The 13663-nt window shown below is 44.8% G+C and overlaps 1 protein-coding gene across 4 annotated transcripts in view; it reads left to right on the top strand.

The window, feature by feature from the left end:
* CAPN1 (calpain 1) overlaps positions 1-13663 on the top strand; it is a 65952-nt gene that overhangs the window by 31113 nt on the left and 21176 nt on the right. For all 4 annotated transcript variants that reach the window (XM_006136584.4, XM_025178174.2, XM_006136583.4 and 1 more), the window contains 5 exons: positions 3510-3643; positions 3792-3960; positions 8478-8561; positions 11268-11353; positions 12593-12667. In XM_006136584.4, coding sequence (XP_006136646.2) covers positions 3510-3643; positions 3792-3960; positions 8478-8561; positions 11268-11353; positions 12593-12667 — 548 coding nt within the window. The remainder of the gene's footprint in view (positions 1-3509; positions 3644-3791; positions 3961-8477; positions 8562-11267; positions 11354-12592; positions 12668-13663) is intronic.

The following is a 13663-nucleotide window of genomic DNA, read 5'->3' as shown; positions in this document are numbered from 1 at the left end:
GGAAAAACTTCACTCTCTTGAAGCCACTGTGAATGGGATTGTCAGTAAAATCCTATATGCGATTGCTGTGTTTGGGAAGGCACCATCAAGTGATTTAAGAAACTGAAGGGCTTGAAGTACAGTTCTTGTTCCCTCGGGGATGAATTCTTGTAAAACCCCCAGCTATATTTTCTCCATTTGTTTCTGTGCCTGCTAGTGCTAGCCATTATATGCTAACTGGGGGTATGGGTGTATTAGGGTGGAGACCTGGGGTGCACTGGAGTTTGGAGGAGCAGCAAAGTGCAGGGGGTTGGGGGTGCAGTGGAAGAGCTGGGTGGGCTAGGTCTTTCTTACCTGAACCCCAAATCTTTCTCCCCTCTGCTACCACCCATTCCCACTTATCTCCTTCCCCACAATTCCCTCTCCCCTTGTCCTATTTGACTCTCCTTCTAATTTCTCCACTCCTCTGACTCCTGATATGTTTCCTGGGCTGGAACCAGTTTACATGCCTAATTCGCCCTCCCTCCAAGACAAACCACTTTCTCGTCAAAATCAAATCGCCACCACCCACGATTCACAAATTGTAGCACCCTACAGACATCTATTGCAAAAGTCCTTTTGTCTAATGGGGCTGTGATTGACTTATCCTAGTTATGATGATTGAAGGTGAGATGAGTTCACACCATTTTTCTCAATGAAGTCTGTCTGTGATTCACCCAGACATACTTCATCTCTCTCTCTGTTTAACAGAACAGAAGGAACAGGTTAGGGGAGCAGCCTGTAACTCAGGGGTCTGTTGATCCAAATTTAGGTCACTAATGCCTAGGAGGCAATTTTCCAACCAATCCAAGAAACCACTTAGATTTTAGAGCACTTGAAAAGGTTGAGTTTTAAAGGTCCTAAAATGGTGGGAATCAGTGGAAACTTTCTGCAGTTCTTCTGTAATTTACCAGCCGTGGTGAGTGGAGCACTAGGACCCTGCAGCAGCCAGCAGGCAATGCTGAACTGAGAATTACAGAGTAGGGGAAGGGGCTGCAGGCAAAAAAAAGAAATAAATGGAAGGGGGTCAGGACTAATCCCTGCTGCCAGCACTCACCCCTTCCTGCCTCCCCCCCACCCCCGTCACACGTGTAGACGTAGCCAGAGAGCGTGGGGCTGCTCTGTCCCCAAGGCACCTTCCTCTGCTGAGCCACCTCTCTAGCTCAGTTCTCTGAAGGCCCTGAAGTCAGGTTCTCTGGGCCCTGATACATCTTTAGGGCTTAACCCATTCCAGCCTGCACTGTAACCAAGGGACAGGAGGTGGCTGGGTTATATCAGTGGCAGGAGAGGCATGTCCATTCCAGGGGCACAGCCAGGCATGCAACGTGGAGAGCACTGGGTAGGGAGGGCTGGGTCAGTCAGTCAGTCACTCCTATGTGAGAGAGATATGGGAAGGTGTGTGAGTCACCTTTTCCGGTGTAACGCTTAAATATTGCATAGTCAAAGTCTTTTTATTTACCACCTTATCTTTCTTTTTAAGAGAGGCTCAGTCAACTTGATATTAATTGGAATGTTTGTACTGCATAGCTCTGAAGTGCAGGGCCTGCCAGTGCTAGCCATTGTATGCTAACATTGATTGCCATTGAACTACCTGAATGAGTAATTTTACCAGGTGTGTTCTATTCAGCATAATGAAGTATTGTCACCCTAGTATTGTCACACTATTTCTTCTTTGTGATCCAGCAAGAGCACCCAATTTAGGCTTCCACTTCCCTTGCTTTTGGCTCTCTTGAATGAAGATGCATCTTTCTCCCTTTTAACCAGGGTATCTCTGTGTGGCATAGTCCTTTGAACATCCTGGGATATCCCCAGCAAAAGACAGGCTGCCTAAGCAGGCTCTTTTTGTCTTCTGTTCAGAGATGGTTTACAGTGTGGTGACCACAGTCAGGCTACCACACAGCTCTTCCTAAGCAAGCATGTTAAATATTGTTCTTAAGTTAAAAGCAATTCAGAGAAAACATTAAAAAACAACAACAGCGGAATGTATATGCATGCTAATAAACTTACTAGAGATCATCCCAACTACTATGTGGGATCTGGCAGGAGTAGTCCTTCAGGCCCTGGCAGGCCTTCTGTGATTTCAAGTTTACCACATCCTTTGCTCTGAACAAGAACTCCCATGAGTAACAGACTCACTCATTTATCCAGTATGGGTATTTGACAAGACTAATTGGTAATCAGCCAAACAATGGGTCTCTGCTCAAAATGTAGCTTAAAAAAGGCAGATGGGTCATTTGCATTCCCTTCACCCCGAGTATTTACTAGGAAATCCCCCACTGCACACATATTGTCCCAAAAAGTCCTTTAAAGTTCCTAATATCTCCCAGAAATTGCATTAATCCTACTTTCTTCCTAAAGAAGTTATATGGAATTCCACCATAATACAGAAACGTTTGCAAAAGACACCAAAGGTATTAAAACTAAATTCCACAAAGTATTAAAAGGTTGTTAGAAAGGGTTCAGAAAAAAGCTACAAGACTGATTTGAGGTCTGGAAAACATGTCTTATCAGAGACCAAAGAAGCTAAAAATTCCTTGTTTGAGAGAGAGTTAAGGAGTGACTATATGATGGTCTGCATACAAGTATCTACATAGAAGAGATTTCTAATAGTAGATAGTTATTTAATCTAGCAGAAACAAGCATAATGAGATCCAATGTTTGGAATCTGATTCTACACCCAAATGGAGAAATGCCATAGAGTTGAGTGCAATGTCTTCTAAGCTCAGCTAATTAATGAAAATGTCATTTCTGGTTCACATTCACAGGGTTTTGGGGCAATAATTCATCAAGATACTTAAGAACATGGGTAACTTTAAGCATGTGAGTAATCCTGCTGGTATCAGGTAAATTAGGCATACTTAAAGTCAGGCACTTAACGAGAACGTACTTTACTGAACTGAGGCCTCAAACTATGCAACCTTTTTGCCCATTAACTATAAAGACTGAATGGAATCTTAATGCCCCATCACTTGGCTTTCAAAATTTCAGGAGTTTGATTACCACAGAGTTGTTTGGGCATCAGCAGTAACAAATAGCCTGGGCACATTGCCAGACCTCTGCAAAGAACATGACCTTCTCATTTTCACAACCTTTGCATCCTGCAGCTTCAGTGTGAGTAGCATGGGGCATGGCAAATTTGAGAATGCAGACTTTATTGCCAGTTGATTAGTGCCCATGCTTACATAGTGCTGTTATACAAATAATTCTTCTCTCAAAATGGGTTTGTCTACATCTGAGTTGAAACTGTGTTTGACATGATCTGCTAAACACATACTAAACAAACTAGCTCACCAAACTCTGCCCACACAGTTCTTTCCCTCTGGGAGATGAGACAGAGAATGTACAACATATAAAATTATGCACTTAATGCATTTTTGGATGGTGGTTGGAGAATATGGTGATGAGGGTGACCTTAGAACCTATAGCTATTTTCACAATCAGTTTGCATTTCTCTCTCTCTCTCTCTCTCTCTCTCTCTCTCTCCTGTGCAGATCTGGCAGTTTGGGGAGTGGGTGGATGTTGTAGTGGACGATCTTCTCCCGACGAAAGATGGCAAGCTGACCTTTGTACACTCAGCTGAAGGCAATGAGTTCTGGAGTGCTCTACTCGAGAAGGCTTATGCCAAGTAAGTGCCAGTGTCTGGGCTTGCTCCACTCTGCTTTGAAAATGGCAATGATATACTAAGCACTTGTCTGACGGATATCTGACTAATGTGGCCAAGAATATGTGTCTGCGATGGGAAAATGTTACTTGACTTCCTCCTTCTCACTCAGGGTGAATGGTTGCTATGAAGCTCTGTCTGGAGGAAGCACCTCTGAGGGCTTTGAAGACTTCACTGGAGGGGTCACTGAATGGTACGAGCTTCGGAAACCACCCAACGACCTTTACCAAATTATTTTGAAAGCTTTGGAGAGGGGATCTCTGCTTGGCTGCTCCATTGATGTGAGTCCTTGATTTGTAGAATATTCTAATTGGTGGTGTTGATGGGTGAGTGGATCTTGGACCATTTTAATAGGCTGAAGATTTGGGGCTGCTCATTCTCAAAACAAGGCAGTAGTTCAAGGATCCTTTGGCCACTGGGCAATTTGGGTTCCTTTGGCAACCGTGAAATGCGTGTACATGTGCATGCATGCACGCACACAAAAGCAAACTCCTTTTGTTGTCTGCTGGACTCTTCAACCGTCAGCTGAGACAGGCAAGCCACATTGCTTCTTGGTGCTTTTCTTCACTGCAGTGTTAGCTTGAGGTATAGCTCAATTTTTGCTCCAACCGGGTGCCAATCCACACAAGTCTTTACCTCAAGTTGAATGTGGTGCTTTAAGCTTGAGCTAATTTGCATATCAGGGTGCATAGGTTGAAGCTTGAGTGTTGCTGACACTAAGGCTATGTCTACACTTGGAACTGATTGCCAAAACTTTTGCCATTCAAGGGTTCTTAAACCTCCTTATTTTTCCCCCCAGGACAAAAATTTTGCTGCAGCAAGTGCAAGTGTGAATGCTGCTTTGTTGGCAGGAGCGCTCTCCCTCCCACAAAGTGAAAACCGCTTGTGGGGATTAGAAGTATTTTGTCTGCAAAAGTCTCAACAAACACTGTTCATACCCACTGACTTTTAGTGACAGGGCTGGGTTGACCCAACCTTGTTGCTAAAAGCTGCATAGTGTAAACATACCCTCAGGCTAGCAGTAGGGATGCAGCATCTTGAGTTTCAGTAGAACAGATGCCAATCTAGTATGGCTCTGTTGATCCAATCACTCTCCTTAGCTGAAGTGTCCTTGCTCTCACTCAGGCTAGGTTACTTGACTTGAGTGTACTCACCTGACCCAAGCTAACTGTTGCAGAGAACACCCACATAAACAGTTTGTTTAGCAGGTGTCAGTGTGCTAGAAAGTTGTTAAAAGCAAAATGCATTGAATAGATTATGCTGGGTGGGCTCAAACCACTAACCTTGTGGTTAACTGCTGAATGCAGTTGTGCCACAAAGATATCCGGAAAATAAACCATCAAAATCGCCTCGTGACCCCTTCCCCATGGTGGCTCTCAAGCCCAAATTCATTAAGAAAAATAGAGCTTTGTTCCAAAAAGTGTGTTACGCTTTAGCAACAAATGGAGCGCTCATTTTGGTTGTTGACTCATGCACATCTCCTACCAATATTTACAGTAAATCCCCAAGTCTGACATTCAAAGACACGTTTTTATAATAGCAATAAAACTTTCTTGTGTTCAATGATTCACTGGCCATCAGGAAGTTAAAATCACTTAATCTTTGGCTTTATATACTGCCGGCAGTGTGCACATACTTGCACTGCCATGCACTGCTCAGTCCATCTTATCTCTAGACTGAGATTTATCCATTGAAGGTGGGGACCCCTGCTCCCCACCTTGCTTTTTGGGAAATTGTTGCATTGGGTTTTGTTTGTTCTTTAGCTTGTGTGGCAAAGATGTCTAGAGCCCTGAGGAGGTGCTTTTACATTCTGCACCAATCCAAATAAATGTGTACAGCTTGAGTGCATACGTGCATTAGGAAATTACACTTAATCTAGATGTGCTTCAGAAAGTAACTACACTGCAATTCCCTCATCTTATTTACTGGAACTCACAAACATGTGCATCAGTCTCATGGTAGCCTGTCTACCAACTCCTCAGACAACAAGGGTCTCTTCTTCCTTAGCTCAGAGACTCTTACAAAATGCAGAGTTCGTAACCACTGGCTGCTAGTTTGTACCTCTCACTGGGCAGGGTTAGGGTTAGGGTTAGGGTTAGTGCATTGGTAGGAGTGCGCAAAGCTTCCTTCTGCCCTGTGAGCAGCACGCAGCGCTTTGAAGCGCCACGCGCTGCTCACAGGGCAAAAGGAGACTTCACGTGTTCCCCTGCCCCCAAGCCCTGATTGGCCTGGGGGCAGGAGGAGCGTGCGAAGTTTCCTCTGCCCTCCCCCCAACCCTACGAGGTGCACACGGCACTTCAAAGTGCTGTATGGTCACACAGGACGGGAGCAGGGCAAGGGAAGCTTTGCACAACTCCCCCAGCCAATCAGGACTTGGGGGCAGGGGAGCGCGTGATGTCTCCTCCCACCCTGCAAGCAGCGTGTGTCACTCTGAAGTGCCGTGTGCTCCTCACAGGGCGGGGGTAGGGTGGGAGGAGGCTTTGCATGCTCCCCCACCCCCAGGCCAATCAGGGTCTGGGGGCGGGGGAGTGTGTGAAGCCTCTTCCCTCCCTGCCAGGGGCATGGGTGCCTAGAGGGAAGAGGGGCCAAAGGGGCTTCCCCACCCGCTGATCAATCATGGTCTGGGGAATCCCAGAAGTATTCTGACCTCGCCCCTTCTGGATTAGGCTCCACCACTTCAAAAATTTTTGAAGTGGCTCCCAGCCAAAAATTATTGCTCACCCCTCATCTAAGGGCATGTCTTCACTACCTCCTGGATCCATGAGCAGTGATTGATCCAGTGAGAGTCAATTCATTGCGTCTAGTACAGATGCAATAAAGAACGCAAAGAGTAAGGGGAATCAATGGGAGAGTGTCAGCCATCGACTTACTGCAGTGAAGGCACCACGGAAAGTAGATCTAAGTACGTAGCTGAAGTTGCATAACTTAGACTTAGTCTACACCACTGCGAGCTAACAGAGCAGCTGAGACATGGTGGCTGACTCTGGGGAAAATCAGGAGAGAGAGGTTTCAGGATAGGAGTGCAGGCTAATGAGTGCTCTTAGTGCTGTGAGCCCCTGCTCTGCCCTCACTCCATCCCTTCCCCCAAGCTCCCACCTCTTTCTGCCACTGCTCTGCTCCCTTCCTGCCCTACTCCATCCCTGCTCTGCCCCCTCCCCTGAATGATGCTGGGAGATAGGAGAGTTGGGCAGTGGGACTGGGTCACTCACAGCCAGTGAGTGCAGGAATCCCCTGCTGCCAGCACCAGGCCCCTCGCTAATCCCTGTGAAGCACAGTGTCCCACAAAACATGGAACTCTGGGTGGTTGTTCTGAACCATCCTATGTACAGGATGGCTCTGGATGTAAGCAACACTGCATCAGCTTAACTACAATGATTTAAGTGCTACACCTCTCATAGATGGAGAGTTATTAAGTCCGTGTAGTGGGCAAGTTACATTGGTGGGAGCTAGGGATGTTAAATATCAGTTAATTGAAGAGTCGAGTAACCTCAAGAATTCTTATCAATTAGTCAACTATTCTATAGTCCCTGGGGGCGGGGCCAGCAGCCAGTATGCTCCAGCCTCATTCCTGAGGAGTCCCCTGTCACTCTGTGCTGCTGCCTCTGTATCAGAGGCAGCAGTACAGGGTGCCAGGCAGGAGCTGGTCCATGAGAGGAGCCAGTTTAAAAACCAGCTCCCCTAGAGGACTGGTTGCCTGTCACCCTGTGCTGCTCCCTCTGATGAAGAGGCAGCAGCCCCTGTCTAGGGTGGATCTGAGCTCTCAGACCCTGTGCAAGCCACAACTGAGCTGGGTTGCCTGTCCATTTGGCTCTTAATACACTTTAAATGCAGAGCCGCAGCAGGGATAGGTCCTGGACCCATTTCAAGCCAGGACTGAGCTGAATTGCTGACCAGCCTGCTAAAAAATGTACTGGAAAGTAGGTTGGAGAATACGCGAAGTCTATAGCATTAACCTATAAGATTTTGCTTATTGGTTTATCAACTACACTATTACATTCCTAGTGGGAGCTGCATTTTCATGTAGATGCTTGGAGTTAGGTCAATGGAACCTGCCTTATGTCAGTCTAACTCTGTGGTGTAAACCAGGGCTCAGATGGGTCTTATGTTTACAGTTGTTAATTGAAGGATGAGTTCACATCTGTCAGTCTTGGTTCCATAACAGTGCTTCACACAGCTCATAACACAATAAAGTTTCAAGAATACTTGCATTCATTGTAAAAGGCTTTATAAATGACTTAGCAAAGACTAGAGGAATATTTCTCAACCAGTAGGTCACTACTCCCAGGGATGTCACAAAAGGCAATCAAGGGGGATTTGTTCAGTGTTGAATATTTTATTACAATCTAAAGCAGAGAAAATCTTGCTTCCTCACTTTCTGCACTCTTAACCTTCAAGATCAGTTATTCTGTCAGCTTCCAAAAATACCCATGCCAACTATCCAAGCTCCTAACTTTTACAGTAAATGCGGTGTTTACAAAAAAATGTTAACTTTTAATAAAGGGTCGCCAACCTAAAAAAGTTGAAAACCACTGCACTAGAGCAACATGGAGAAAGCAAAACTGCACATCCAAAAACTCATGCTGCTACTAGGATACCACAGTGACGGTTGCAATGTAAAAACCTGGACAAAATAAAACAGCGGTATGCCGACTCATTTGTATATGCTCACCTGTGGTCTTCTCATGAACTGGATTTTACTCTGTGTGAAGATGCTAAGTTTGAGTTAAATTTCTTTTAGGGACAGAGGTGAAGCCTATGTTAACTTTAACATGTTTTCTTGTGTGCTTTTTAAATGCAGATTACCAGTGCTTTTGACATGGAGGCTGTAACATTTAAAAAGCTGGTGAAGGGTCACGCCTATTCGGTCACAGGAGCCAAACAGGTACACATTTCACCCTCTTGAAGAGTTTGAGGAGAGGGAACATTGTGCAATAGTTAGAACGGAGAATCGGGTCTCCTGGGTTTTATTCACAGCTCTGTTGCTGTGTGACCTTGCACACATCACTTTACCTGAGCTTGCCCATCTACATAGTAGGAATAATAGTCTTTCAGACACCCATGCCATGAGATTTAAATAACAAATGTTTGAGAATCTCAGATATAACGTAGTTTAAAAATAACAAATATTTTGTGTATTGCCTTCACGACTTGCAAGACCTTCAGAAAGAATCATATTGCAGTGTTTGTTCTGGGGTTATAGGGCTAGTATTAAATAGTAAGTCAAACAAAAGCAGAGTGGGTGCAGTGCATATTTCATTACCCACCCCATCCCAACTGAGTCTGCTGTTGCAGGGCTTTGTGGCGTAACCACCTAGCACATATCTTGTTGCAAGTTTGTGACTTTGCAGGAAATAAGTGGAGTTAATTTTTTTTCCACCTGATGTAACAGAGTGACCATCAATTATTGCTCAAATCCCATGAGACATGGCAGGATTGGCACAGTAACACTTTCTCCAGCTTTATTTTAGCCACCCATACCCTTTGCAGTAATTAAGTTTTAAGGGAATGTATCAGATTAAAAATAATAAATCTGCATTAAAAATCTTTTCCCTTGAACTAGCAGGTAATTTTTTAAAGATATCACTTTAAAGTCTCTGAATGATTTAGTATTTTGTATTTGAGCTTTAGAGATAAAGTAACATTTTTTTCTTTTTGTTTGTTTGTAATCTTGAGTAGAGACTTATGATAGATTTCATATATAATGTACAACTCACCTTCTATGTGTTACTTAATAAGAGTTTTGGATTACTAAAGTTGAAAGAGTTTTAAAATCCCATATATTACTTGATGCCTATATATGATCACCAGGACTGTGAAACTAGACTGGTCAATTTTAAAGCACAATGCTAACTGCTATGTTTGGCTTCTTAATATCTTCCAAGAAAAAAAAAATATATATATAAATAATATGTTGACCTATAAACTTTATAATAGGGATGTAAAAAAGCAGGTAATTGGATAACCATGTAACCGCTGAAAATCTTAGTGGTTACATATGCCCATAGCATGGGGTGGCAGCTGGCTTCCCAGGAGCTGGTGCGTGCCAGAAGCTAGCTTTTAAGCTGGTTCCCAGGTGTGCACTGGTGCCTGCTTGCTGCCCTGTTCCCAGCAGTGGAGCAGGAGCCTGTGTGTAACGGTGAACAGTAACCAAGAAGCCTAGGCTTACTGGTTAACCGTTTAAATCAGTGGTCCCCAACATGGTGCCTGCGGGCCATTTCTGTGCGCCCGCCAAGTGATCAGGGCTGGCCCAGCCCCTGGGTGCATCGGCGGCACCGGCTCCGGGCATGTGGTGGTTAGGAAGCCCCACCCCCGGGTGCATGGGGCGAGGGCTGTGCCAGCCCCGGGCTTGCAGGGTATGGGCAACGCCGACCTGGGCATGCGGCATAGGGGCGGTGCTGGCCCCGGGTGTGCAGCACATGGGCACAGGTGCCAGCTGTGGGCACGCAGCGCCTGGGCGGTGGCGGCCCCGCCCCTGGGCGCATGGGACATGGACTGTTCCGGCCCCGGGTGCGCGGCATATGGGCGGCCCCACCCCTGGGCATGCAGCACGGTTGTGGCGCCAGACCCGGGAGTGCGGTGCATGGATGGCGCCAGCTCCGAGAACGCAGTGTATGGGTGGCTCCGCCCCCCCAGGCGCATTTGTGGCCCCACCCCCAAGTGCACGGCATGTGTGTGGCCCGGCAGCCCCAAAAGTTTGGGGACTACTGGTTTAAATAGTTATATTTCTACATCCCTACTTTATAAAACTTCTTCAAAACAAAACCTATATTCTAGTCTGAAGATGCCTGAAAATGCCCCTTTAAAACACTGTCTGCAATCGAATCAAAACCTTACTAGCTAAAACTATATTTAAATATGACTATAATTAGTAACATGCTGATATCATTGTGGCTAGGGCCTTAGTTAATGGAGCACAGTGAAATGTATTCAACTAGTAATAGAGATGTAGCCGTGTTAGTCTGGTCTTGCTGTAACAAAAGACAGGACTGTGCAGCACTTTAAAGACTAACAAGATGGTTTATTAGGTGATGAGTTTTCGTGGGCCAGACCCACTTCCTCAGATCAAATTGTGGAAGAAAATTGGCATGACCATATATACCAAAAGGTGTATATGGTCATGCCAATTTTGATTGTTTCCCATTGATATATATGGTCATGCCAATTTTCTTCCACAATTTGATCTGAGGAAGTGGGTCTGGCCCACGAAAACTCATCACCTAATAAACCATCTTGTTAGTCTTTAAAGTGCTGCACAGTCCTGTCTTTTGTTTCATGTATTCACACTGTTCTTTGCCATAAGAAATAATTTTATCACTATCTGATTTATTTTTTCCTATAGCATTCCTTCCTATAGCATTCACCCCAATAGTATCCAGATTCTTCACAACAGTTTCTTCAAATGAAAAAGTTGATTTCAATAATCACAGTTTTTCTTCGTCATTGACCTCTCACATTAAAGCCTAGTTATGTTTTGCCCTTTCTATCATAGTCTTTTGCATGACAGCTCTGTGTACCTGGCTGTAAGGGTTAAACACCACAGGAAGCAAGTATTGTGGTATCTCTAACTGGACATCTGTGGTGATTTCAGATTAACTTCCGAGGACAGTCTGTTAATCTAATTCGAATGCGAAACCCATGGGGAGAGGTGGAATGGACTGGAAGCTGGAGTGATAAGTAAGGATCAACTTCTTTTATACTGATTCTCAAGATTTTAAGTGCTGAAATTTGGGGCGCTGCAGGTGCTGTTACAGACCCTGGTTTGAAGTAGTTTCTATTATATACAGGGTTTAAAGTTTGATTCATTGTCTCTCAGCACCCCCATTGTACAAATTATTCCGGCACCCCAGCTGAAGATTGGAGGGCAGGGGAAAAATAATCTATAAAATGTACCCTTGGTGAAAGATGTCATCTTGACTGACCTTTTACAGACTAGGTTAGGTGGCAAACAGGCTTCCCCCATGCCACCCTTGCTAGCATGTCTCCACTTTGACTTGAAGGATGATCTGAAGTTCAGCCCTTGTACACAACTGCAATTGGCAAAAAGGGGACCAAATAGTGCCAACTCGGATGATGATTAATGTTAAGTAGGTAACTGTCCACTAGGAACAGATGTATCAATTAACTTCATATAGACTGTCAGTGCTCAGATATCAAGATGATAAGGACCATGGATAAATGGCAAAGAATTGTCAGAAAGGAACTGCTTCAAGTCATTACCAATCTATATCAGAACTAGTGACCTAGAAGTAAAAGGCTTTATCTATTGTAATGTTCAGTCCCCAGCATGTTCATATCACACATAAATAAATAAAAATTCTAAGACAAATCATTCCACTGCTCCCACAATTCTCCACCTATGGAGTGTATGAGACACAGAATGAACCATGTGTGATCCATGTCATCACATTGCTTAATACACAACAGAAGGCCCTCAGGTATTATGGTGATGAGGATAGTATGTGAACCTATTACATATAGCACACAATAATATTAATGATCAGTGAGTTCTGAGTTTTCCAGTGACACATTACATGCCGCCCTTTGGGTAAATATCCTAACAGCAATATGCCACCTGGCATTGCATGCTCTGAGTGTCACACCTGTATAGAACCAAATTGGTTTGTGTGGATCCTACACCCAATTTATGGAACTGAAAATAAACTGCAGAGCAACAACACAGGTGCTGCTTGGAATTCAGACCACATGGTCTACAGCCAGCCATGATCATAGTTTTCTTACTAAGCAGTGTGAGATGATGGTGTTGCCTACAATGGGCCAAATTCAGCCCTATTGCAACTGACATAGCTCAAATGGGAAAGTGGAGTTGGCATCTCTTTCCTTCAGAATGTAACTTACGATGAGTTGTTCAAGCTTTATAACTCACTGCATGTTCGAACTGCTTCACTCCTGCAGCTCCTCTGAGTGGAACGTGGTGGATCCATCTGTGGGACAGCAGCTGAGGATTAAAATGGAAGATGGGGAATTCTGGTGAGTGGAAAATACAGTTTGCACTACGATAGAAATGTAGCCGTGTTAGTCTGGGGTAGTTGAAGCAAAATGCAGGACAATGTAGCACTTTAAAGACTAACAAGATGGTTTATTAGATGATGAGCTTTCGTGGGCCAGACCCACTTCCTCAGATCAAATATTATTTGATCTGAGGAAGTGGGTCTGGCCCACGAAAGCTCATCATCTAATAAACCATCTTGTTAGTCTTTAAAGTGCTACATTGTCCTGCATTTAGTTTGCACTACATCTCACTTTCTACTCCGTGAGACCAAGTTAAAAGGGGGTTTGAATACACACACATAAGCTGAAATGCCGGGTTTTTAAAATTTGTCTCTAGCATGGTTTTTTCACTGGTAAAAATACAACTTGAGGAAGCAAATGTTTGAACATATTTTTGCTAGATCTCAGTGCTGCTTGGAATCAGTTTTGTGCTTTTTGTGGGAGGGGCATGCAGCTGATCGTGAAGTCAGGGTATGTCTACACTACAGCACTAATTCGAACTAACTTAATTCGAATTAGTTAATTCGAACTAAGCTAATTCGAACTAGTGCATCTAGACCTAAAAACTAGTTCGAATTAGCATTTTGCTCATTCGAACTAGCATGTCCACATTGAGTGGACCCTGAACCGAGGTTAAGGCTGGCCGGAAGCAGTGCTGGCAGGGCATCAGATTAGGACTTAGAGTGTGGAGCTGCTGTCTTAGGCTAGCCGAGGGCTGTGCTTAAAGGGACCTGACCCCCACCCCGAACAGACAGTTCTCAGGGGTTCCCCGCTCGCTTGTCTAACTTGATGAGGGACAGCAAAGCAGTCCTGACTTGGAGTGCCCTGAATGCCCACACTTGGCACATCACAGCACTTGGCCATCAGCCTGGCTGCACTTGCCGCAGGCTGCCATCTGGGTGTGTGTGTCAATCAGGGGGCTGCAGGAGAGCTTCCACCCTGAGGAGCCACCCCAGTCCTCCCCATCAGGGGCTC

This window comes from Pelodiscus sinensis, chromosome 11 (genome assembly GCF_049634645.1).
Source record: "Pelodiscus sinensis isolate JC-2024 chromosome 11, ASM4963464v1, whole genome shotgun sequence".
In the NCBI taxonomy this organism is placed as follows: Eukaryota; Metazoa; Chordata; order Testudines; family Trionychidae; genus Pelodiscus; species Pelodiscus sinensis.
This window is presented reverse-complemented; position numbering and strand designations above follow the sequence as displayed.